The 24,395-nt window shown below is 39.4% G+C and overlaps 1 protein-coding gene across 4 annotated transcripts in view; it reads right to left on the reverse strand.

Moving 5' to 3' along the window:
* Nucleotides 1–24,395, reverse strand: part of CDKL1 (cyclin dependent kinase like 1) — a 50,277-nt gene that overhangs the window by 16,224 nt on the left and 9,658 nt on the right. For all 4 annotated transcript variants that reach the window (XM_074327496.2, XM_019725658.3, XM_019725659.3 and 1 more), the window contains one exon: nucleotides 9,620–9,741. In XM_074327496.2, the coding sequence (XP_074183597.2) occupies nucleotides 9,620–9,741 (122 nt within the window). The remainder of the gene's footprint in view (nucleotides 1–9,619; nucleotides 9,742–24,395) is intronic.

A 24,395-nucleotide genomic window follows, 5' to 3' on the forward strand; every position in this document is an offset into this window, starting at 1 on the left:
GGGGCTGAGCATTGGATGAACTAAGACGACACTCAGGAGGACATGCCACTGAAGCCAAGTGAAGAAAATGTTTCAAAGGGCTTCTTGATTAAGATGGTGGATTGAACAAACCCATCTAATTTCACTCTCTCCTCAAACCTGCTAGAACTACAATAAGAGGGGTTTTGTTTGTTTGTTTGTTTGTTTAAGACAAAACCCCACATGGTCAGAGAGAACAGGAGAGAAGAGAATAGCAACACATTTTGAAATTTGGAAAGCAGTCGGATGAATGATAGATCCTAGAAAGCTAACACCTAAGCCAGGAGAGGGAACAGTGGAAGAGCAACCTGCTTACCCCAAAGAATCCTCAGGAGGCTCAGAACTAGCAGCCGAGATTGCTATGTAGGTGAGAGGGAAGGAGGAGTGTGGAAAAATCTGTTTGGGAAACAGTTAAATCCTTAGATCCCCTTCCTGTTCATTTATAATAGGAAACACTTCCCCTACCTAGCAGAAGGCTGGAGTTCTGTTTTCTGGGGAGGATAAAACAGAAGAAATTTGGTACAGTTCAGAACGTGCATACTGTTCCAAAAGAGGGGATTAAATGATTGTGTATGTACGTGTTGAATACTGAGACGCCCCAGCCCTCCTCCCGCACTAGGTTCTGAGAAAGCTGACAGCCAGACTTCACTCTCCAGACAAAATATTGGAAGACTTTTTGGGAGGAAGCTCAGAAGGAAAGATCTGAAGATTGGGGTTCCCCCAGCAAATGGCCCAGCCAAATAACCCCACAGTGAAGTTCAGAGCTTCCAATAGTTCCCTACTCTTAACCACGGGCATATAGCCAAGATTATATGATGCCCAAGAAAAGTCTCAAATAAGAAAGTCAGAGACCAAAACATACAGAAAACAACTTAAAAGATACAGGAACCACGGAAAGTGAAGAGCACATTTAAAAAAAAAATTAATATCCTCAGGAAGGATAGCAACAAAAAAGATGCTGCATCTGTGAAATAAGAACAGGACACTATAAGAAGACAAGAGGACCAAAGAGTCCAAAATCCAAATAATAGAAGGTCCAGGAAAAGAAAAAGCAGAGAAAATAAAGGATAGGAAATCAGTAACAAAACAATTCAAAATTTTTTTTCTCAGACAGAAAGGGTCCACCAAATGCCAGCATAGTGGATGAAAAGCAAGGCTCATGATTTTCATAATTCAGAATGCTGTGAGCAAAGAGAAGATTCTACAAGCTTCTGGAAACAAAAAAGAAACAGGACTTCACAAAGGATCAGAAAATAGAGTGACAACAGACTTCTGAAGAGCACTAGATCGAAGGCACTTAAAAGATGCCTTCAAAATTTTGAAGGAATATTATTTTCAACCAAAAACAAACATACAAACCTATACCCAAACAAAAATTATAAATCACATGTGAAGAGAAAATGAAGATGTTATAAACATGCAAGGGCAAGGTCTCAATCTCTCTCTTTCTCCCTCCCTGTTTCTCTCTATATTTTTAACCTCTCATACCCTTTTCCTCAGTAACCCCTGGAGGATGCACTCTACCAAAAAGGAGTAAACTTCCAAAGAAGATGACATGAAACAGAGAAAACTGAAGACCTGACACAGAGGGAAGCAATGGAAACCCCTAGGAGGATGGTGAAGGAAAATGACAAGGTGATAATTGCGTTCCAGGCATAGAAAGCAACCCTTCCAGATTGGAACAGTGTGACTCAGAGCCAGGCATGTTGACAGTTGTCATCACCATGCCTCTGCCTTATATACTATCTTAAATAAATATGAAAATATTTAACAAACAAACTTAAAAGCTTTGAAAGAGTCTGAGTGTCTGGCCAAACCCTTTGGGCTAAAGCAGACATTCTTAAAGTTGCAACTTACTCGTATGCTGGCAAGGTTAAGGAATTCACTCTACTTTATAGTATTTGTTTCCCAACTGGTGGCAAACGATGGTCATGGCTGAGCTCTGGGGCAGAGTGGGGAAGGGCTGGAACAGAGAGGAAGGGAAGGGACCCAATTCTCTCCCATTCTTTACTGCCTATAAGAGCCCCCATTGGGATTCTAGCTCAAAGACAAGCTGTCCCTTCAGAGAATCATGTATAAACTTAATCTTAACCTGTGAGGGAAGTGGTGTTTGAGCTTTTCTCCTGGGCCTGGTTCTCCTCCAGATGATATCAGGCTATTGAACTTTGGACAAACCATATCCCCATTTCCTTTTCCTAGCATATAATGCTCCAGAGGGGTGAGACAGAATCCAGCCTGGGCCTCTTGGACTCCCAACTAGCTGGGCAGGTCTGGTGGGATTTGTACTCCTAAACATGTCTGCTCTCTGGACCTAGAAATGTGGGTTAGGCAGGGTATGAGAAAATTGAGCAAGGACACTTGCTTTATTTTCTGTCCCAAACCAAGGAGGGAAGGGCTCAGCAAGGTATGTCTTCATTCCCTGGGTAGTCTGCTTTGGGGTCTTCAGTTAGTTCAGTTGCCTCATTGAGAGCTACAACTGTTCCTCGGAAGCCCACTGTGTTGTCCCTCAGCTCAGCAGAGGCACTCTTTCTAGGGAGGGTGGAATGGAACCCTTCTTCTACTAGTAAGAAGAGGTGGAAGAGGAAAACACTCCTTAGTCTTCCACTAATGTGAACTCACGGCATTCTTCCTGCACTTTGGGAGTTTGTTTCACCCCCAGGCACATAAAGGGCTCCCAACTGTTTAACTCCAAGGAGAGATGAGGATTGGGGGATGGGATGTCTTTAGAAATGTCTGTAGTCTAGATTTCTGTGTGACTGTACCATCTTTGGGAATGACTGGAGATGTATCTACTTGGCTACAATAAGTAAGCCTAGAAAGAGGAAGACAGAAGATCCCGGAAGCAGTAAATCCAACTGTAGAGCAATGCAGAGGGGATTCCAAGGAGGACAGCAAAGGGACGTCGCAGGAAGACAGCTGGACAGCGGGCTTCAAGTCCAACAAGCCAGGCAGATCAGATCAGATGGAGAACGGGGGGCCCATCAGATGGAGGCAGGATGTGACAAAAAAAAAAAATGAAAAAAAGAAGCAATGAATGGATTATCTGGTGTGATTATCCTGTGGGAAAGTATATTTAGATACTATTAAAAAAGTGAGAAAAGTTAGCAATAGGATTAAAGAATATTAAGCAAATTTAGAAAGCAAGGCAAATATTTGTAAAAAAGTACAAAAGGAATCCCTAGTACAATAAAATACTCAGCTATAAGTAATGTTTACATAGGCATAATAATGGGAACCATGAATATTGCATTAATAAAATTTTAATGTAACTATTTTAGGGGAGTAGAATAATGGTGTAAGAAAGCAAAATTCTCATCTATCATAATAGGAAGTCTATGGATCATCTCCAAATTGATAAATCAAGAAATAGCAGTACATCACTCATTATATTATGTGATATGTTATATTACATTACATATTTTATATTATATTATATTATATTACATTAAATTATATTACATTATATTATATTATATTTGCTGGATTTGATTTGCTAATAATTTTGCTAAGGATTTTTGCAACTAAGTTCATATTTGTCTGTCATTTTCTTTTCTTGAAATGTCCTCATCTGGTTTTGGTATCAGGGTATAATAGCCTCATAAAATGATTTGGGAAATGTTTCTTCTGCCTATATTTTCTGAAAGAGTTTGTATAGGATTGCTATTATTTCTTCCTTATATATTTGATGGAATTCATTAATCAAATATTTTAATAATAGAAACCAACATGAGTAACAGGAAAAAATATATAAATGCACAACATTGGTGGTAAGGTAAATTGGTTCAGTTTGGCAAACCCTACAACCCAATAATTCCATTCTGAGAACTTCTAAGGGAAAAGCGCAAAAGAAAAGAAATCTATTGTAGCGAGAGTTTGATAGCAGAATCATTTATCAGACCAAACACTAAAACCAACCTCAATATTCAACAATGGAGAAATGGTTAGATGGTAATGTAACTACATGTATAATCTTACAGTTATTAATAATAGATCTAAAGATTATATTGCAACATACATAGAAATGCATATGAAAGACTATTAAGTGAAGAATAGAATTGAGGGGAAAACGATCATCTCATCACAGCAGCATGGAGAAAGTGGTGCTTTGCTTGGACAAGCAGCCAGCAGGCTGGCTGCTTTTACAATGGTCTTCAAGCTTGCAGACCCAGACACTTAATATTGTCAGCACATCAAGACAGTACCCATTTCAAAGGGGCAGGTGAACATTAAATACATTTTCTAGCCTGATACATAAAACCAGAATGCCAATTTATTCATCCATGTTCAAATCCTGAGTACCAGCTCATGCTCTCTTTGTAGGCAATTCCATAAACAAAGTCAAGTTATAATCAGAATGGTGTTTGGTAAGCAAAGAATCTAGATGAAGGAAAATAGGCAATTTGACTGATTTTTGCCATTAGGCTGTAATAGCTTAATTGCACCCATTTCCAAATTAGGAGGGTCTTGTCATTAGATAAAACATGCAGTCAACTCTAACAAGCCCAGCAGTCATTCTATCTCCGTGAGTTTGCTCTCCATATCTCTGCCCTGATGCATTGTGTTGGTTTCACAACATAACTCTCAGAAAGGAATGTTCTCTTTCTCCAAGTGTCTGGAGCAGGATGGACTGTGACCCTAATGTTCTAATAAAAAAATTGAAATGAACAGAGAGAAACATAAACAACTGCTGTGTGAAAGTGAAGAGCTCAAACTGATTTTTTAAAATTTTAGAAATTTTAAGAGTGATGATGAAGAAAGAACATGTATCTCTCCGGCATTCTCAATGTGGCAGCTGTCCTTTCCACTACTGCTCTTCTAATATTTGTGACAGTACAAGAAGCCAAACAACCAACATTCATCAAAGCTTGATTTCTATAAAAGGCTACAACAAAAGAGAGAACTGGCCAAACTCCTGTAGAAATAATATGTTCTTGGGAATTTATCCTATAGAACTACGTATTTGTGCAAATGTTTGTTCACTGTAGAAAACTAGAAACAATTTAAATATTTATCAATGGGGGATTGAATAAAGAAACAACGGCATGTTTGTACAATGAAAACCTATACAGCTACTTTAAAAATATAGAAGTAGCTATGTATGAATAAGGAGACAGCTCCCAAATACTCTTAAAAAATAAAGAACAGTATATAGAGTACAATCTATGTAAACATATATATGTGCATAGAAAAATACTTAGAAAACAATTTCTCAAGCTAATTTTATTTCTTTCTATATGTTTCTGGGATGACTGAAACAGTTTTACAACAACAACAACAAAAAACATTTTTAGTTGAAGAAAAAGATTTTTAGGGTTCTATAAAAGTTCTGGAATTCCACTGTCAGAAACTGAAAACTTGCAGTAACTTTAACCAACAAATGTTCTTTGAACAAACTATATTAGACTCAGAGGAGGAACTGGTGGTAATGGTATCTGTGCAGGAAAGAATCAGTGACGTATTGTGTCTGGCTGTACTTATAGAGGGACAGAAAAATGAGGAGAGAACACCAAAACTAGTCATTTACAAAACTTGGAGAGAGGAGAGACAAAGAGTTCATATAATAATAATTACAAAGCATATTAACACCTACAGAAGATAAGGAATTGTAATATGCTTGTATGAGGGCAAATATGAACATGAACACAGAACCAGGAATCATGACAGACATGTTTATATCACTGTAGCAGGATACATATCTTGTAGCATAAATTGGCTTGTTAGTATCAACACGGATTTGAATCTTCTTCAAAAGCTTTCCAGAGGAGTACAAGAACTTACAAACATGTTAATAAGAAGACGAATTAGTGTCCATTTCAGATTCACGATAGAGAGGTCTTTTAGCCCAATTTGGCAAGAATTTTTTTTAATAATTAAAATATTACCATAATAATAAATGGAACATGGAGAAAATAGGAAAAAACAAATAAAATGAAAAATACCTATAACAATCATAACTCAGAGATAATCATTTAAAAATGTGTATATTACTTATTTTTCTTTCTCCTACCTACATATAAGTTCTGTGAAAATGAAATATGTGTTTTTATTATAGCATAATATTTTTTCATTTTGCAACCACTCATGAACATATTTCCATGTCAATGTATGTTTTATCTATAAGCAGGATTTTTAATGGCTCCACTGTATTCCATTGTAAAGATATGCCATAATTAACCAATCCTCTATCATTGGACATTTCTGTTGTTTACAATTCTGTCATCATAAACAATACTTTAACAATAAGCACTTCTATAACAAAATCTTTACATATATACTCAATTATTTTCTTCTGTTAAGTTATTAGAGGTAGAATTGTTTGGTGTGGATTATGTCTCTAAGGTTTTTAATACATGTTGCCCAATTGCCCTCTGGAAAGGTTGCTCCAGCAGTTGTATTAATATCCTTTGACAATTTTAAGTTTTAGCATTTAAAAACCAAAGTCTTAAAATGAGAAATAATCAAAACTTTGTTATGATTCCTCTTCTTTAAAATCATTTTATAAGTATCAACTTACTAGTTTGCTAACTCGGTCATTCCACAACAAGTGTCAAGAATTAAGCTAGAAGATACTGCGGATATACAGGTGAGGAAGGCACAGCTCTTGCTGAAGATTTTATATTAATAGTTTACTGGACAAATGGGGTATGTGATGTAAATGATCCCAGAAGATGTTACAGACACTCGAGGAAGGAACTCCTGACTATCACACAAGAGGTCATATTTGAGCTATATGTGAAGGAGAAGCAGGAGTTTGCTAGGCAGAGTAGACAAAGTAGGGCAACCCAGGCTGAGAAAACAGCAAATACTGAAACTTTAGACTGCAAATGATTCCATGGCGTGGGAAACTTAGGTAGGAAAGGGGTGTCTTGTAGAGTGAGTGAGAAGTTGCATCCCATGCTAGGGTTTTCATCACACTAGTAAAGCTTTGGGGAGCTAGTAAAGGATTTTATGTAGGGAAGTGGCATGATCCAGTCTGAGTTTTAGAAATTTGTACTTAGTAATAGAGTGATCACAGGACATTCTTACAGTAAGTGTGCAAACCTAAGGAGGACACACCCTAGCACCAGGCAGGGAAAACAACAGCATTATCCTTTGTTGATATTGTCTAACAGATCAAATATGAAACTAAAGGAAAACCAAAGTCTTCTAACTTCTAGGATATTAGATCATCAATTCATAGCATTATAGAGTTGAAAGTTCCTTACACTTTATCTGGTACTAAACTCTCATTTTTACGGATGAGGACACCTGTAGGCTACTTGCCAAAGCTCATATAGATGATGATGACCCACTTTTCCTTCAGCGTACTTACAAAGTTTTATAGTATGAGATCTCTAAATAAAAATTTTAAAAAGTTTTCTTTGGTTAACACAATTTAATGACATTTACTTTTCAATGATGACAAGCAAAAATTTGAAATAGAATTTAAAATAGATTGAAGAATTGCCAAATAGTATAAGGGAAAGTAACTTTTACTTTAAAACAAGCAAGCAAACAAAATCCTTAAACTTCAAAACAAACAGATATGACCTGGCTTAGAATAAATCTTATTTTTCAAACGTGCTCATTTATTAGTGTTCCTTAAGTCAATCTTATATTTAAACCACAGCACGTTGTCATTTGGAAATAAAATTGCTTGTACTTAACCACACATATCTTCTAATCTTTCCCTTCTTTAATCCACCTCCATATTAAAGCATTGTCTATTTCCTGGAACATAGATAACATATTTTTAGACAGTGGAGTTAAAAAAAAATCTGCTTTCAAAACTCTAATTACTCCTCGTCCTGCCCTTTTCTCTTCTGTTCAAATTATATGCTAAAAAAAGAACTGACTCCCAATTACTTTCAACCCCCAACTTATCAGTGTTTCCAAATGACTCAATCTAACATGATTAACCAAACTCCCTGCAATACCTCCCTTGTACCACATAGCCACGAGTAACTTATAGTATTAAGTTTAATTGAAGTGTCACTTGCAAGCTGTCAAAATAGCAAATATCAACATACTAAAGATTTCTCTCTTGAAAACATAATTTCTCTGTATCAGTAACTTTCTGAAGGGAGGTGTCTGTTTCTTGACTCTGGTTGTGTAAATTAACATGAAAACCTGTGCCATGGTCACTAACAAACCTCGAGCCACTTTAATCCCATTTGCCTGCAGGTCACAGTAGATCATATATAACAACCACTACATGGCAGAGCAAGCTCTTAGCCCAGGCTTGCAAGCAGTGATGAAAGAGCCTCAGCCTCCACCTACTAAATGTGAATGTGAGCCAGGATGGGGTGCCATTCTACCATCTGATCTACAATGCATTCAGCGTTTTGTCCCCAGCCAAGTTGGGTTCCCAGGAGCAGAGCAAAAGGAGAGGATGGGATATCCTACCCTGATCAACTTCTCTTAAACCTCCTCCCCTCCCAACTCAAAGGCCACCTCCTCCACGAAGTCTTCCTTGACTGACCTGCTTTGAATTATATCTCCCAGAGCCTGCTGATCATTCTACCCTCTCCTTCTGATCACAGTGATTGGTCCCAGGAATAGTTGCATCATATGAGCTGAGCCAATCAGAGTGTGCACTGGACTTTATATGTAGATGCTACCTTCTTCTAGAACTTCCTTTCGTCTAGAATGGCTACGTAGGTTGATAAAAGCCTGTAGCCATGCTTTCTATCATATTTTTCCTCTCCTAACTCCTTCCATCCTACACCACACACACACACACACACCTCCAAAATCTACCTTATAAGAGAGACTCATTTGCAAGGCAGAATGAAGCCAACACAAAGAAGAAGAGTCGAGAGAGAGAGACAGAGACAGAGAGACAGAGACAGAGAACAGCCACCACCTATGGTGCTCTACCTAAGACAACCACCTGAGCATGGGTGGGAGCCAAAATCCAGCCTATATTCTGCTCACTCTGGCTACAAAAAGAGGCTACTCTTAACCAGAGGAAGCGACTCCCCCTTTTTTTCAAACAAAGGCTCTGTCTGCTCACTAAGCCTTCTTCTAATGCACAAAAGAGTTGCCTGTGCTAGAGAGGGATGTGTGATAAGCTCAGCGGAGCCTTTAATGTCTCCCTCCGTCCTTCCTAGTTACAGCCACAACATTCCTTTTTCACCCACACTTGCTTAGCTGGGTTTTTGTCACTTGTAACCAAAAGAGTCCTGACCAATACAGCAGACCAGACATCTGATTGCTTCAGATGAAACAACATGTTCGTTTTAGCTGTAAACTTCCTATTAGCCATGGTCTTTGGACTCTTCCTTTCAACCTCCTGTCCTTACACTTTCCTAGTCAGGCACAGATAACTAGTATCTTTCCTTTTCTTTCTTTGAGAGTCAGCATCTATGCAGAGATAATGTACCAAAGACATCAAGTTCGACCTAATAATGCTGCTGCTGCTTGCTTCATGAAAATGATTACTTATGATCTCTTTCCCAACATTTTTGGTACCTCCTTCTCTGTCAACCCCAGCAGCAGAGTGTGCTGCCTAAACACTGGCTATTCTCACCTAATCTGAGAAAGAGTCATTGCTAATTTTCCCTTACCATTTTCCCAGTGTGTTTCGTTGTGTTTTGTCTGTCAGGGATGGGTCACTCACCCCCTTTGGTATCTGTCCAACTCATGGAGAACCGTGTGGTCGCAGTACTCAAACACCAGGTGAAGCTTCCGCTTCCTCTGGAAGACCTCAATGAGGTTGATGAGGTTGGGATGCTTGAGTTGCTGAAAACAGGAAAAGGAAGATGCTAAATATGAGTCGGGAAAGACAGTTTCCTCTAGTTTTGATCCAATAGGAAGCAAGCTGTTTGTCCTTTAGGAAGTTTCTTGTCTCGGTCTGAAGGAGGCTGTAAACAGTATTGTCTTACTTCTAGGAGCTGTTCGTGGCTTGTAAGTGAGAAGTGATTATAACCCAGGTGGTTGGTGAGGGCAAAGAGAGATATGAGAAGGCTGGGAAAGAAAGGAGAATAAGCGCGGGGGCGGGGGAGGTGGATTTTTAGTTAATAGAAACTGATCCTTTAAGGCTCAGAGGAAATGTCCCTTCTGATGGAGGTCTTCCCTGATGTCCCTAGACTAGTTCAGTGCCCCTGTATGTCTCATAACCCCCCTCCCCGAAGGGTATGTCCTTCAGGATCCTTTGGAATTACAAAGGAAGGATCACTTAGTAATTGCTGTTCAGTTGCTTGTTTAATGTCCTCTACTGTCAACAGACATAATAGATACTTTCAATAGAAGTAAGACCCATGTCATCCGGGTCTGTGCTCTCTTGTTCACTCGGAATGATGGTGTTGGACCCCAGCGTGGGGCCTCATACGTCATAGGCATTTGATAATTAGTTATGAATGAGTGAGCAAATCATGTTTCCTACGTGGATAAAACACTTTAAAGCAGAAAAAGGAGGAAGACTCTCCAATCTGCTGTGCCTGAAGGTGTGTATCTGGAACATGGGCCCTGGTGAAGGTGAGGGAGTGGTGAGAAAGGTCCTGCTGGGACATGTACTTTGTTATTAGCGTAGTCGGGATGCAGTGACAGACTGGAGGTGAAGGGTGAAGGAGAGGGAGGGGCCAGGAATGCCCAAAGGTTTGTATAAGGGGGCAGATGGTGGGGCCATCAATGAGACGAGGAGCAGGTTTGAGGGGGAAGAAACTACTGCTTTTGGCACACTGGGTTGGTGAGCACTCGGATAGCCAAGGGGGTAGTCAGGTTGGCTGCAGTGTGAGCTGAAGGTAAAAGCCGGGAGTCAGCATGAGTGTAAGCGCAGTGATAGATGCATGCGACTGCCCAGAAGAGTGAGTAAGGGAAGAGGCCCAAGGAACCCAGCACCCAGAGGTGTATTGCATGAGGAGAAAGGGAAGAAGGTCCCCCAAGATAAGAGAGAAGACAACAGAGCATGATGCCATGAGGCCATGGGCATATCATGGAAGAAGGAAGTGGTCAGAGGGGCGGATGCTGCCAAGAGCTGCGTCGCGGGCTTCCCCACGCAGGGGTGTGTGACCTCCCTGGAAGAGGTGAGGTCCTGTGCATTCAGCATCTCAAACCACATTATCTGTCTCTCTCTCTGTTGACTCCTCTGGCATCAGGGGCAGAACTCAGAGGGACACCTCTGGTCTTAAAACCAGTTTGCAATCAGCAGCCTGGAGGTTTCAATCATAGTTTCAACATTGTGAATGTTTGCATTCACGAGGGTTTGGAGGTTTCTACTTCAATACTGAATGGGCTTCTTTAGGGATATACAGAGGAATTAGACTAGAAGAACCAAGCAACATGAAGGACGGATGTTCACAAGCTTACTCAATATGTTTATTATGCGTACAGGTAATCTTAATAGAACAGACTAAATTACCATATATACAACAAAGATTCAGTTCAGGGCTCATTGGAGTATACCGCCTTCCTCTTTATGAGTACGTGAAGCCAAAGCCTCAGGCCTGTTGTTACTCCTCAGCATTCTGAATTGGGCTGGCCCAATCTGGAGCATCTCCGTGGTTACCAGGCCAGTCACGACATCCTTCAGTTATGCTGTATCTGGAAGCCGGGGCCGCTCAACTCAGATGTAGTTTCTCATGTATAAAGTTTCCGCCTTTGCGGCTGCTGTTTTACTTTGGTCTCCCTTTTATTTTTACTCTGTTTTAAATACTGGTATTTCCTGTTATGCTGTGAAGTGAAGCATTTTGTCCTATATTAAGAAAAGGACTCCCTTTTTACCAGTTGAATTTAACTTGAGCCCTACTTGGTTCCCCTGCAGAGCTGAGAATGCTGTGTTCTTGGACAGCGTCCTTCATCTAGACATCAGCCCTATGTCTTCCCTGCCCACCCATCCATGGTGATGAGCTCAGGCTCCTACCTACACTTTTTAAGGTTAAATGTTTGGCCTGTGTAGCCCACAGCATTTTTTGTACTAGTTGGCAACATTTCAGACCAGAAAATGTTACTTTAAGAACCTGGTTATCAAGATTCTCTTGAAAATGCTAGAAATCTAGCACTACCAGGCCTGCAGTCTCTGTGGCATCAGCAAGCTGGGGCTGAGAAGCAGCTGTTCACTTTAGATAAAGCCTGTATGCTTTAGTTCACCACAGTCCCTACCACTGCTGGACACAAAGGCCCAGTGACAGCTGGCCTTTATCATCACTCTTGCATTATTAATTTTCTTATATTAGAGTAAAAAGCGAGATAGTCAATGTACCCATGTTTCTATCAAAAGTATGAAAACATACAAGCAATAGAAATGACTGCATATTTCAAGACAAATAAGAGAAAGTATATTATCAATGGAATATTAATTCAGTCACGAGAAAGAAGGAAATGCTGCCATTTGTAACAGCTTGGATGGACCTTGAGAGCATTATGATAAGTGAAATAAGCAGACAGAAAAAAACAAATACTGCGTATCACTTATAGGTAGAACCTAAAAAGAACAAACTGGAAAAAAAAACAAAAAACAAAACCCAGTAGAATGGTGGTTACCAGGGGTTGAGGTATGTGAAGAAACTGAGCAGATACTGCTCAAAGGGTACAAATTCCCAGTTAAAAGTTTAACAATTTGGGGATCTAATTACAGCTTGGTGATTATAACTAATATTATATCATATATTTGAATGTTGCTAAGAGAGTAGATCTTAGATGTTCTTACCACAAAAAAAAAAAAAAAAAAAAAAAAAAAAGGTAATTATGTGACAGGATGGAGGTGGTAGCCAATACCATGGTGGTAACCATTTAGTAATTTATAAAGGTGTCAACACGTTTCACACAATAAACTTACATAATGTTATGTGCCAGTTATATTTCAGAAAAGTTAGGGAGAAAAGGTGTATTCATTTGTGGAAGTGAATCATTTGTCCCACACCTGCCTGGCCCCTGTATTGGGTCTGTAACCTCTACTCAAGGGGGTCTTCAGTGGTCACATGTTTCCAGATTGACCAGCGTAGAGACCGTTACATCTGTGGTCTCTCCTATCATTCAAGAGTCAAGGATTCTCTGGTCTATTTGTAGGGAGAATGGGGGATATTTATCCTATCTATGCTTTAGACAAAAAACAGCAGATCATTTTCTCAATGGTCATATCCTGTTTTCTTTCAAAATCATTCTCCTTCTCCCACAACTGGGTTGAATAAGAAAAGAACAGAGATTAAATTAGAAAATGGGAGCTATCTTAGTAAAATGTTTTTTATTTTTTTTAAATAATTTTTGAAATTGATTTCAAAAATCAAATTGATTTCAAAAATCAACTAAGAAACTAGGTCTTAGTTACATAGATATATTTGCAGGAGTCTTTTGTCAATTAACATTCACCCAGAATAGAGAAAAGTAATGTACCCCCCTCCCTGCTTTATAATAACAATTAATCCTGGGTACTTCCCAAATATTCCTACACCAGCATATTATAATACTCTCAAGGTCTTGAGACTGAGCAAGGTTGAGACCTTCTTCAAACTAAGAAGCAGAGAAAGAATCAAGGTTCTTCATATTTCCTTTCATTCTTCTTTCTCACCAGGATGAATGTTCTCGACTAAATCATGCAACTCATTGTAAGAGTTAATAGTAACGGTACCAAATTTTGCTTTTGATTCACAATGAAAGCTCTAAAGTTCACCTTTACCCCATTTAAAGACTTTGGACGTATAAGTATGGTCACGACAAAATGATACCACTGAAGAATTCATATCACAAAAAGGTCAATTCTTATAAAAATAATATGTAGATGTAATGAAATTCCAATCAGAATCCACATGGGATCTTTTTTAGAATTAGATAAACTGACTTTTAGATTCATACAGAACTATAACTATCTGAAAATCGCCAAGTTTGAAAAAACTAGTGGGGGCAACTTGCTTGATCAGTTGATAAAATTTTCAATAAAGTGCCTGTAATCCTCCTTCTCCTCAGCTTCACCCTCATCATCGGAAGGCCAACAGGCCATTGGCATAGAAATAAACAAACAGAAGTAGTATGGAACCTAGAATCAGATTCAAGTATTTAAGGAAAATTAACATATGACAAAGATGGTACTTCAATATAGTTGAAAAGTATGTGCTTTCTTTAATAATAATTCTGGGAAAACAGGCTCTCCATCAGGCAAATCAGAACCATATCACACCATTCCATATACAAAAATAAATTTCAGATATATTAAAATAATATAAAATAATATAAATAATATAAATACTGAGTAGGAGAACCTGGGTATGACCTTAGGATGGGAGAGAGCATCCTAAAAAACAATACCGGAAATCCAGAAGAAAACAGACAGAGGGACGGCCGGATGGCTCAGTTAGAGCGCTAGCTCTGAACAACAGGGTTGCCAGTTCGATTCCCACATGGGCCAGTGAGCTGCGCCCTCCACAACTAGATTGAAGACAACGAGCTGCCGCTGAGCTGCGGAGGGGCGGCCGGATGGCTCAGTTGGTTAGAGCGCGAGCTCTCAACAACAAGGTTGCTGGTTCTTGGAGCTGAACTGCACCCTCTACAAGTAGATTGAAGGACAACAACTTGGAGCTGATGGGCCCTGGAGAAACACACGGTTCCCCAATATTCTCCAATAAAATTAAAAAAAATAAATTCTTAAAAAAAAATAAAAAGAAAAGAGACATGTATGTTTGGCTACATAAAAAATAAAATAATGTTAGGAAGATGACAAAAGTTCTGGAGATGAATGATGGTGATGCTTTAACAACAATGTGAGTTATTTAATGCCACTGAACTGTACACATAAAATTGTTAAAATGATCAATTTTATATATATTTTAGTGTAATAAAGAATAAATAAAATAATGTTGGTTTGGTTTTTTTTAAAAAAGCACTACAAGCAATATCAAAAGATAAATAAATAGCTGGGAAATATTTGTCAGAATTATGACAAATACAGGATTATAGCCCTAATATCAAAAGAAGCTTTATATGTTATGAAGAAAAAGACAAACCTGTGGGAAAATGGGCAAAAGACATAAATAGGTAACACACAGAAGAGGAAATACAAATAATTAAGAAACATATGAAAAGATAATCTCAATGGGATACTATTACACATGTATTAGAATGGCTTAAATTCATAAAAAGCTGACAACACCAAATGCTTGTGATGATACTGAGCTACAGGAACTCTCATTCATTGCTGGCGGGAATGCAAAATGGGAGAGTCACTTTGGAAGACAGTTTGGAAATTTCTTATAAAACTACACATAGTTGTTCCATATTATCCAGTAATCACACTCCTAAGTGTTTACTCAAATGATTTGAAAAATTATGTCCATACAAAAACCTGCACACAAGTGATTATAACAGCTTTATTTATAATCACTAAAAACTGGAAGCAACCAAGTTGTCTTCCTACAAATAAATGGATAAACAAATTGTGATACATCCATGGAATGGAATATTATGCAGTAATAAAAAGAAATGAGCTATTGAGCCACAAAAAGACATGTATGAAACTTAAATGCATATTGTTAAGTGAAAGATGCCAGTCTCAAACAGCTACATACTATATATAATTCCAATTACACAACATTCTGGAAAAGGCAAAACTATGGAGATAATAAAAGATCAGTGGTTGCCAGGGGTTCAGAGGATATGTGGGAGGGTAGAATGGATGAAACACAGGGTTTTTTAGGACAGTGAAACTATTTTCTATGATATGGATTTGTGACATTATGAATTTATCAAAACCTTAAGCACAGAGAGTGAACCTTAATATATGCAAATTTAAAAAATCATTGAGGAGGTTGGGGAATCATAGGATAGAATGCAAGACTCTGACAAAAGAACCTATCACAATGTGTGAAACAACCTCACTAAAGGGGGAGGGGGGAAAATGTGCTGACCTAAGTAACTCTGTAAATAGGTAGAGTCTGTAAGACTAAAGGTACTACACATAAGCCCTGTACTCTTACTGATAAGTTTGTTTCCCATGGGGGTATAGATGAACAATTCTGATACTGCTATATATGTATACTGCAACAACAATGAAGTAAATGAGTGCCGGATAATGGGAGCCAGGGTTCTCCCTGAGTATACAGATAAGCAAGGAGAGGAAACTAGTATAATCCGTGACCTAATCAACCCATTGGTTTGAGTTGGAGACATCAGTATGAACTCATGTTTAGCTTAATATAGGTACGGGCAACTATACATAAAATAACTGTAGATACGTTTCTAGACATGTGTTGGTATATACATAAACCATGTTTCCCCGAAAATAAGACCTAACTGGAAAATAAGCCCTAGCATGATTTTTCAGGATGATATCCCCTGAACGTAAGCCCTAATGCGTCTTTTGGAGCAAAACTTAATATAAGATGCCGTCTTATTTTCGGGGAAACACGTATATTACCTTGCTCTGTCAGGGCCTAGAAGCAACCACACTGCAGTAGCAACAAGTACACCTAGTGCTCAGATCTTGGTTTCTAACATCATTCTCCAATAAAGGGAACCAGTGCTCCTTGGAGAAAATGGATAATTCTAGGGAGGGCAGGAAAAGTACAATATAAGCCTGGAGCATCTTGTAGTGTCAAGATGCTAAAACAAAGTGCTAAAACAAAAACAATTGTTTTTGATGGGGGTATGTCAAAGGGACACAAATATCCATGAATCCATACCGATATGAATGACTGACTGACTGAATTAATTAATTAGGGAAAATAAATAAATCTCCTATGTAGAAGAATTCTAAATAATTTTGTATAGCTAATCTGCCTTCAAGGAGGAGAGCCTAACTGCCCACTCCTTCAGTGTGGGCTACACATAGTGACTTCCTTCCAAAAAAGTACAGCATGGAGAGACAGAAAAAGAGTAACTTTATAGTGGAAAAACCTGACAAACTATCTCAGCCAGGTTATGCCTTCTTTCCCCAAACCCATCATCCCAGTCTAACCATGAGAAAAACACCAGACAAATTCCAACAGAAGGGCATTCTACAAAACACCTGACCAGTACTCCTCAAAGCTGTCATGACCATCAAAAACACGGAAAGTCGAAAACTGTCATAGCCAAGAGAAGACTAGGGACATATGGCAAGTAAATGCAATTTGGTATCCTAGATGGGATTCTGGAACAGAAAAAGGACATTAGATAAAAATTAAGAAAATATGAATAAGGTCTGAACTTCAGTTAATATAGTGTATCAATATTGGTTCATTAATTATAACTAATGTGCCATACTAATGTAAGATGCTATTAGGTTGGTGCAAAAGTAATTGCAGTTTAGAAGGTTAAAAACAATTGCAAAAGCAGCAAGCACTTTTGCACCAACCTAATAATAGGTGAAACTGGGTACAGGGTGTATGTGAATACTCTATATGAGCATCTCAATTTTTCTAAAATTTAAACCTTTCTATAAATAAAATCTATTGAAACACACACACATACACCCTTTATCCAGCACATCACTTTTGGGAATGTACCTTATATAAATAAAAGCACTTTTGCATAAAATTATATGTACAAGGATAGTTATTGCAGCATTGTTTGTGGAGGCAAAAAAAATGGAAACAACACAAACAAATGTCCTTTGATAGAAGAGGATGGGTTAAATAAATTGTGATACAGTCAAACCATGAAATATTAAATAATATGCAGCTATTAAAAATAATGAAATTGGGCCGGCCCGGTGGCTCAGGCGGTTAGAGCTCCGTGCTCCTAACTCCGAAGGCTGCCGGTTCGATTCCCACATGGGCCAGTGGGCTCTCAACCACAAGGTTGCCAGTTCAATTCCTCGAGTCCCGCAAGGGATGGTGGGCTCTGCCCCCTGCAACTAAGATTGAACACGGCACCTTGAGCTGAGCTGCCTCCCGGATGGCTCAGTTGTTGGTTGGAGCGTGGGCTCTCAACCACAAGGTTGCCGGTTCGACTCCCGCAAGGGATTGTGGGCTGTGCCCCCTGCAACTAGCAACGGCAACTGGACCTGGAGCTGAGCTGCGCCCTCCACAACTAAGACTGAAAGAACAACTTGAAGCCGAACAGAACCCTCCACAACTAAGATTGAAAGGACAACAATTTGACCATTGTTCCCCAATAAAGTCCTGTTCCCCTTCCCCAATAAAAATCTTAAAAAAAAAAAATAAATAAAAAATAATGAAATTAATAGAGGTCTATTGACCTAATGAAAAGGATGTATTGTTGAGCGAAGAAAGCAAGTTACTGAGTAATTTTATAAAAATATATGAAAATGGAAAGTATATTAAATATATGCAAAATTATTCTATTTTCACATATTCATTTATTGTATATTATTATTGAAAACATATGCTGACCCCTACTTGGTGCCGGACATTATTCTAAGCTTTGGATTACAATATTTAACAAAGCTGACAAAAATCTCTGCTCTCAGGGAGGTCATAGTTGAGCATGCTAGATGGTGATAAGTCTTAGGGAAAGAAAGAAAGTAGGTGGGGGCATAGCATAGTGGGAGAGTGCAATTTCAAACAGGATGATCAGAGAAAGCCTCACTGAAAAGGTGACAAATGAAAAAAGATCTGGAGAAGGAGAGGGTCATGAGGGTCTCCAGAAAAATGTTCCAGGTAGAACTCGGGAACTACCATTCCCGAGGCTCTTGTGTAGGACCTGACTGGAACGTTTGAGAACAGCAAGGAAGCTGGGGTTTTAGCCACTTCTTGTGTCTTGCTTCGCATACTTTCAGTACATCTTTTTTAATTTAACCATTGCTGCAGCAACCAGCTTTGTGTAGGCGTAACCTGCAGCCCCTCATCTCAGCTGCACACTGTATCTTTGGGGCTTCAGGGGTGATGAGGTGTGGGATGCTGGTGGGATGATTTTAACCTGCAGGAGGTCACACTCCATGCAGGGAACCCTTGACCAGTGGGGGACAGGGAGTGGTGGGTAAATGCTCCCCTCCTCTGGTCTGCAGGTTCCCGGGAGAGACCTGGCAGGATTAGTCTCTGTTTCCCGTGGCAGTGGCTTTTCCTCCTTCCCTACTTCCCTCTCTCTTGTCCCCTACTCCTGCTCCCTAGTCTCACTTCCCAAAATAAGCTACTAAGAGAGTCCCTTATCTCAGACTTCACTTTCTGGTGGTGCACAGGCTAAGACAGATGGTACCGGAAGTGGTCCTAACTAGCACATCTTCAGAATGGGATTCTGGAACTGGACCAACCACCAGGCAGATGGCAACAAAGCCCCTACTGCTGGTGGTAAGTGGGCAAGAGGCAGCATTGCGGACCCGCAGCAACACAATTACCAAGACTTTCATCCGTGGCGGTTTTGAATGAGGTGCAGGTTGGCCTATGCAATAGCAGTGGCACACGAATAGCATGGGGCAATGGCAATTATGGGGATTAGTGCATAAGCTGGCTTTACTTAATACCTCCAGTTCACTGAAAAAGGAAAAGAGCTAATGATAGGTTCGAGTTAGCCACTCACCCGTCAACCGCGGGAGTCAGAAGGCCTTGATGGCGGTAATTACAGAGACATTTATCTTCTGCAGTCATTGGACAGAGTGCTAAAATCAGGCTCAGGACTTAATTTTAAGAGTCGCAGAGATTAAAAAAACAACAACAATGTACAGCCACAACAGGTCTCTTATGTCCAAGTCAGGGCTCCGATGGGAAAGAGAAGAACCCAGAGGTCTGGGATAGGGACATTTATGGGGATAAGCCTGAGAACCATAAACCCTCAGATTTCCCTCACCTCTCCAGGATGGGAGAAGCAGCCTCTCTGCCCGTTTGCCAAATGAAATGCTTGCTCTCACAGGAGACCTGAAAATACCTCACTGAGGCACGTGCCTCCTGATTCTATCCCTACCTCCTCCCAGGGCCCACAGAGGTTGTAGCAGTGCCTGAGGCAATATGGTTCATGCTCCAGGAGGAAATAACTGTACTCAAAGAATTACAAGACATGCTTCATATGTACCAGCTGGAATCTTGAAGGTGCTGGACCACGGCAGTGGAGAAATACAAATGGTTTTACATGGTTTTAAAATGGTCTCTTCACTATATTGTAAAACCAAGATAGATATTTTGAAGTTAGTGTCAGAGAGCTAGTTAATACATCAGCCTTGGGGGCAGCTATTTTCAGTATTTAAAAAAGCTGTTTAATTATTACCACCGTCTCCAGCCTAGAGGGGAATAGTCTGCATCCATCACGGGGTAGCTGAGGAATCATTCTTTAACACTCGCTTTGGTAAAGGAAAGCTGCCTCAATTCTGTATTTCCTCCCAATGCTAAGAACCCCAATGGTAGGTACCCTGGCTAATGTTTTGTTTCAGGGACAGGTAGAGAAGGAAGGAGTGTGACATATGGAGTGGAGGAATACTGAAAAAACTGGAATTATGGGTGGAAATTTTGGGTGCTACTGAAGTTTATTTATTTTAGGTTTGCTGTAGATAGCATGGACAGAACAGGAATTTATTTTTTATTCTCTGGCCAGAGACCTGGGCTGTCATCTCTTCTAGATTCTTCTCTAAACCCAGCACAGGCTAAGGATGTGCACAGTGGATGCTTGATCTGTTTTATTGTGATTAATAAAGTATATGAAAAGTACCAGGAAAGAAGCAATCGTACAAAAGTGATCAAAATGAAAATGAACAATGACACAGCCAAAAATTAACGCAGCAATGTACTGTTAGTTACAAAACAAACTATTTGGGCCGGCCCGGTGGCTCAGGTGGTTGGAGCTTCGTGCTTCTGACTCTGAAGGCTGCCGGTTCGATTCCCACATGGGCCAGTGGGTTCTCAACCACAAGGTTGCCAGTTCAATTCCTCAAGTTCCGCAAGGGATGATGGGCTGCGCCCCCTGCAACTAAGATTGAACACGGCACCTTGAGCTGAGCTGCTGCTCAGCTCCCAGATGGCTCAGTTGGTTGGAGTGCATCCTCTCAGCCACAAGGTTGCCAATTCGACTCCCGCAAGGGATGGTGGGCTGTGCCCCCTGCAACTAACAACGGCAACTGGACCTGGAGTTGAGCTACGCCCTCCACAACTAAGACTGAAAGGGCAACAACTTGAAGCTGAACAGCACCCTCCACAACTAAGATTGAAAAGACAACAACTTGACTTGGAAAAAAGTCTTGGAAGTACACACTGTTCCCCAATAAAGTCCTGTTCCCCTTCAAAAAAAAAAAACTGTTTGGTTTCTATGTATGGTGATAGCATCAGTTGATTTAGAAACTCACCTTTCATTATTTTAACAAAAAGAAGAATAAAGTTCAAAGATTTTCAACCTGGCAATTTTATCCACAGCATTTTTATGATAGTGCTTTTAAAGTTAATAAATAATAAAGAATGTTAATAATTAGCAAGAAAATATGCCTGTTGAAAGTAAATTTGTGGCCTAAAACATAAATCCTGCCAAATAAAAAGGTGAATTAAAACACTAAAAAAAAATTTAAAGTGAAAGACTCAAGCCTGGCTCGTTTTTTAAAATTTCCATTCCATATAAAAAGTACTACTTTCTAGTGTGGTTTGACTGTTCTATAATAACTATATGCAACACAGGCTGTCTACCTATACATTTTATTTGCTGGAAATAAAAATAATTTAAGTAGTAAAAAAAAAAAAACAATAGCAAAATTTATTTTTTATTCCTGTGCATTATAAAATCATTTTTTCTGCCTCCTCCTGCTCTATATTTTATCTTCTGGAGTCTAAGAGGTGTCAGGACGTGTGTAGGGGCATTTAGGGCACTGAATAGTGGTATGTGTTTAATCTTCTTACAAACTGGGTGTCTTTAAGAAGGTAATGAACCAGCTTGTTGATTTCTGCTTCTTTTGTTCTTGAAGTATTTGCATAGCAGCTTTATTATTTAGGAGTTCACTACACAGCAGGAATACAATCTTTCTAGATACACACCTTATGAGCTAAGGCAAAAAATCTTCCAATAAACAAACAAAAAGTCTGTTACTATTTGCAGTTAGTATGTTATCGTGTAAAAATAAATTAAACAGGTCTCCACTTGTTGAACAAATAACGAGAGATGATGATAAGGGGATTGTTTGGTTTCTCTCACCGTGGGCAAGGGAATACTCTGCTTTGTCTTCTACGCTGTTGACGACCAGTTTCCATAAACTCCCAACATCTATCTGCATATTAGTAATGGGCAGCGAGGGGCCAGCTCTGCCAGTCCACTGAGAACATCTACACATAATGAAAAGCTGTATAATCCAAGGGCCCAAAATGGAGCCTGCAGCCCAAACACGGTCTACACATATGTTTTGTTTGGCGTGAATGGTGTTTAAAAATTTTTAAATTACTTGTCAATGCTTTAAAGTCAGATTTCATTCTCACTAAAAGGGAACAGGGGCTCGTTGCAGAAATGGCTGATTCCAGCGATGAGGCAGGATGAGCCTGGGACATTTTGTTGTGCACATTGTAAAGAAGTACTCAAGGAATGACAGGCATCTGTCATGACAAAGGTGCTAGATTCAAGGAGCCGCAAGTGGACAAAGGTGTGCAATTTGAGAATCAAGAAGAAGAATGACAGTGATGGTCTATAACATGTTGAATGAAAGAAGAAGATCCACGAATTCACAGTGATACTAAAAAGTATATGTATGGGGGGGGGTGAAAGAGAGCACTTTTTTTACAGAAAAAGTTATAATTGATGTTGAAAGACGTGTTGAAAATCACCATTTTACAATAACTCTTATTATAATCGATTGAGGCAAGGATCATTGGGTAAAAGTTCTTGGGGAACAAGGTAGTCACAAAGTTTCAAATGATAACCCCACAGATTACTTATTAAATATAAAGGGGAAAGTGTTTCTTTACAGTTGAGAAATACGGCAAACCCATCTTAACCATGAGAGTAAAACTGAAAGCACCAATTACAGGACAGACAGACATCATGTACTTCCTGATGAGAGCTAGTATGATGGACATATCCTCACTCGTGCAGTGCTCCTGCTGAAAAATTTACCCTGTATCAAATCATGTGGAAACAACTAGACAACCTACAGTATGTGGAGGCACATTCTGCAAAAGACGTGGCCTAGACACTTCATAAATGTCAGTATCATCAAAGACCGAAAAACAGAACTACAAAGTTGGGGAACTGTTTTAGATTAGAGGAGTCCTAAAGAAACAGAACAACTAAATGCAATGTATGGTCATTGATTAGATCCTGGATTAAAATATATGTGTGTGTGTGTGTGTGTGTGTGTGTGTGTGTGTGTAGTTATATAACTATTATTGGGACAATATAAAAAATTTGAGCACAGACTGTATATTATATAAAAGTATTGAGTCAATGATAAATTTCTTGAGTGTGGAAATAATATTGTGGTTACAAAAAAGAATGTCTTTGTCCTAGGAGATTCACATTGTACACTTAGGAAAGTGTTTCAGCCAAAAAAGTGTGTGTCTGTGTTGAGAATGTGTGTGTGTGTGTGTGTGTGTGTGTGTGTGTGTGTGTGTGTGAAACAGAGGCAGAGACAGAAAGGAAATGAAGACTTTCAAAAACTGATTAATGAGCCTAGTTAAGAACATGCAGGTATTCATTGTATTATTCTATATCCACTTCTATATATTTTGAAACTTTTTTCAAAACAAAAACGTGTGTAGTGGAGGGAACCCAGGAGATTTTACATAAAATTCTGATTTCTGGCTTTTCAAAGAAAGAGGCTGAAAATCAGCATGCGGGGCTTGTAGTCTGCGGAGCTGAGCAGTGGTCCCCCACTTTACATGAGACTCCAGTCGCCCTAGGCTCCACCTCTTCACCTTGTCTCACATTTATGTCTCACATAAATTTACTCATTTATGGTATCAGTGTGATTCCCCACCAACATTTGAATTTATAATCTCATGTAAACCGTAACACAGAATTCTGATCATGGCTAAAATAGTTTATAGAAACATGTTACCAATCCATTTCAACAAGCCAACTAAACAATTTGAAGAGACGGGACCTAGAAATGAGTACCAATTAGCAACAGCAGGACTAAATTCTTGAAGACGTCATCAGATTTCCCATTGAGACTTTTATTGAGTTGGGGAATATTATTCGATTAACATGGGGGAAATATTCCTTCAGCTAATATTGGGGAAAGCAGAAGTGTTTAAAATTATAAAAGCTCTACTTAGATTTCAATGCGAGGGAGCATTTACGTGGTACTCTGTTAGTTTAGTGGAACGGGGCCTTGAGGCCCTAAGAGCACACGGAATTAAGCACTTAATAAATGTTTTAGATAACAGGGAACCCTGCCGGTCATACTTCCCATTGTTCATTACCATCACCAGGATGGTAATTTGTAGTATTTCTGGTCTGATATTCTAAAGTAGTGAACTTCTTGGGGAGACCGGTGAAGTGCTTCACCGTCAGCGTCCCTCTGGTCCTAGCACCATGTTTAAATCCCACATTTTTGCCTTCCTACCTGTGTGCTTCTCTTGCCTACGTTACTGCTCTTTTTGACCCTCTACTTTCCTGCCCTTGCATCCTTC

The sequence above is a fragment of the Rhinolophus sinicus genome, chromosome 3 (genome assembly GCF_057876585.1).
Source record: "Rhinolophus sinicus isolate RSI-liver-muscle chromosome 3, RSI-T2T, whole genome shotgun sequence".
Classification (NCBI taxonomy): domain Eukaryota; kingdom Metazoa; phylum Chordata; class Mammalia; order Chiroptera; family Rhinolophidae; genus Rhinolophus; species Rhinolophus sinicus.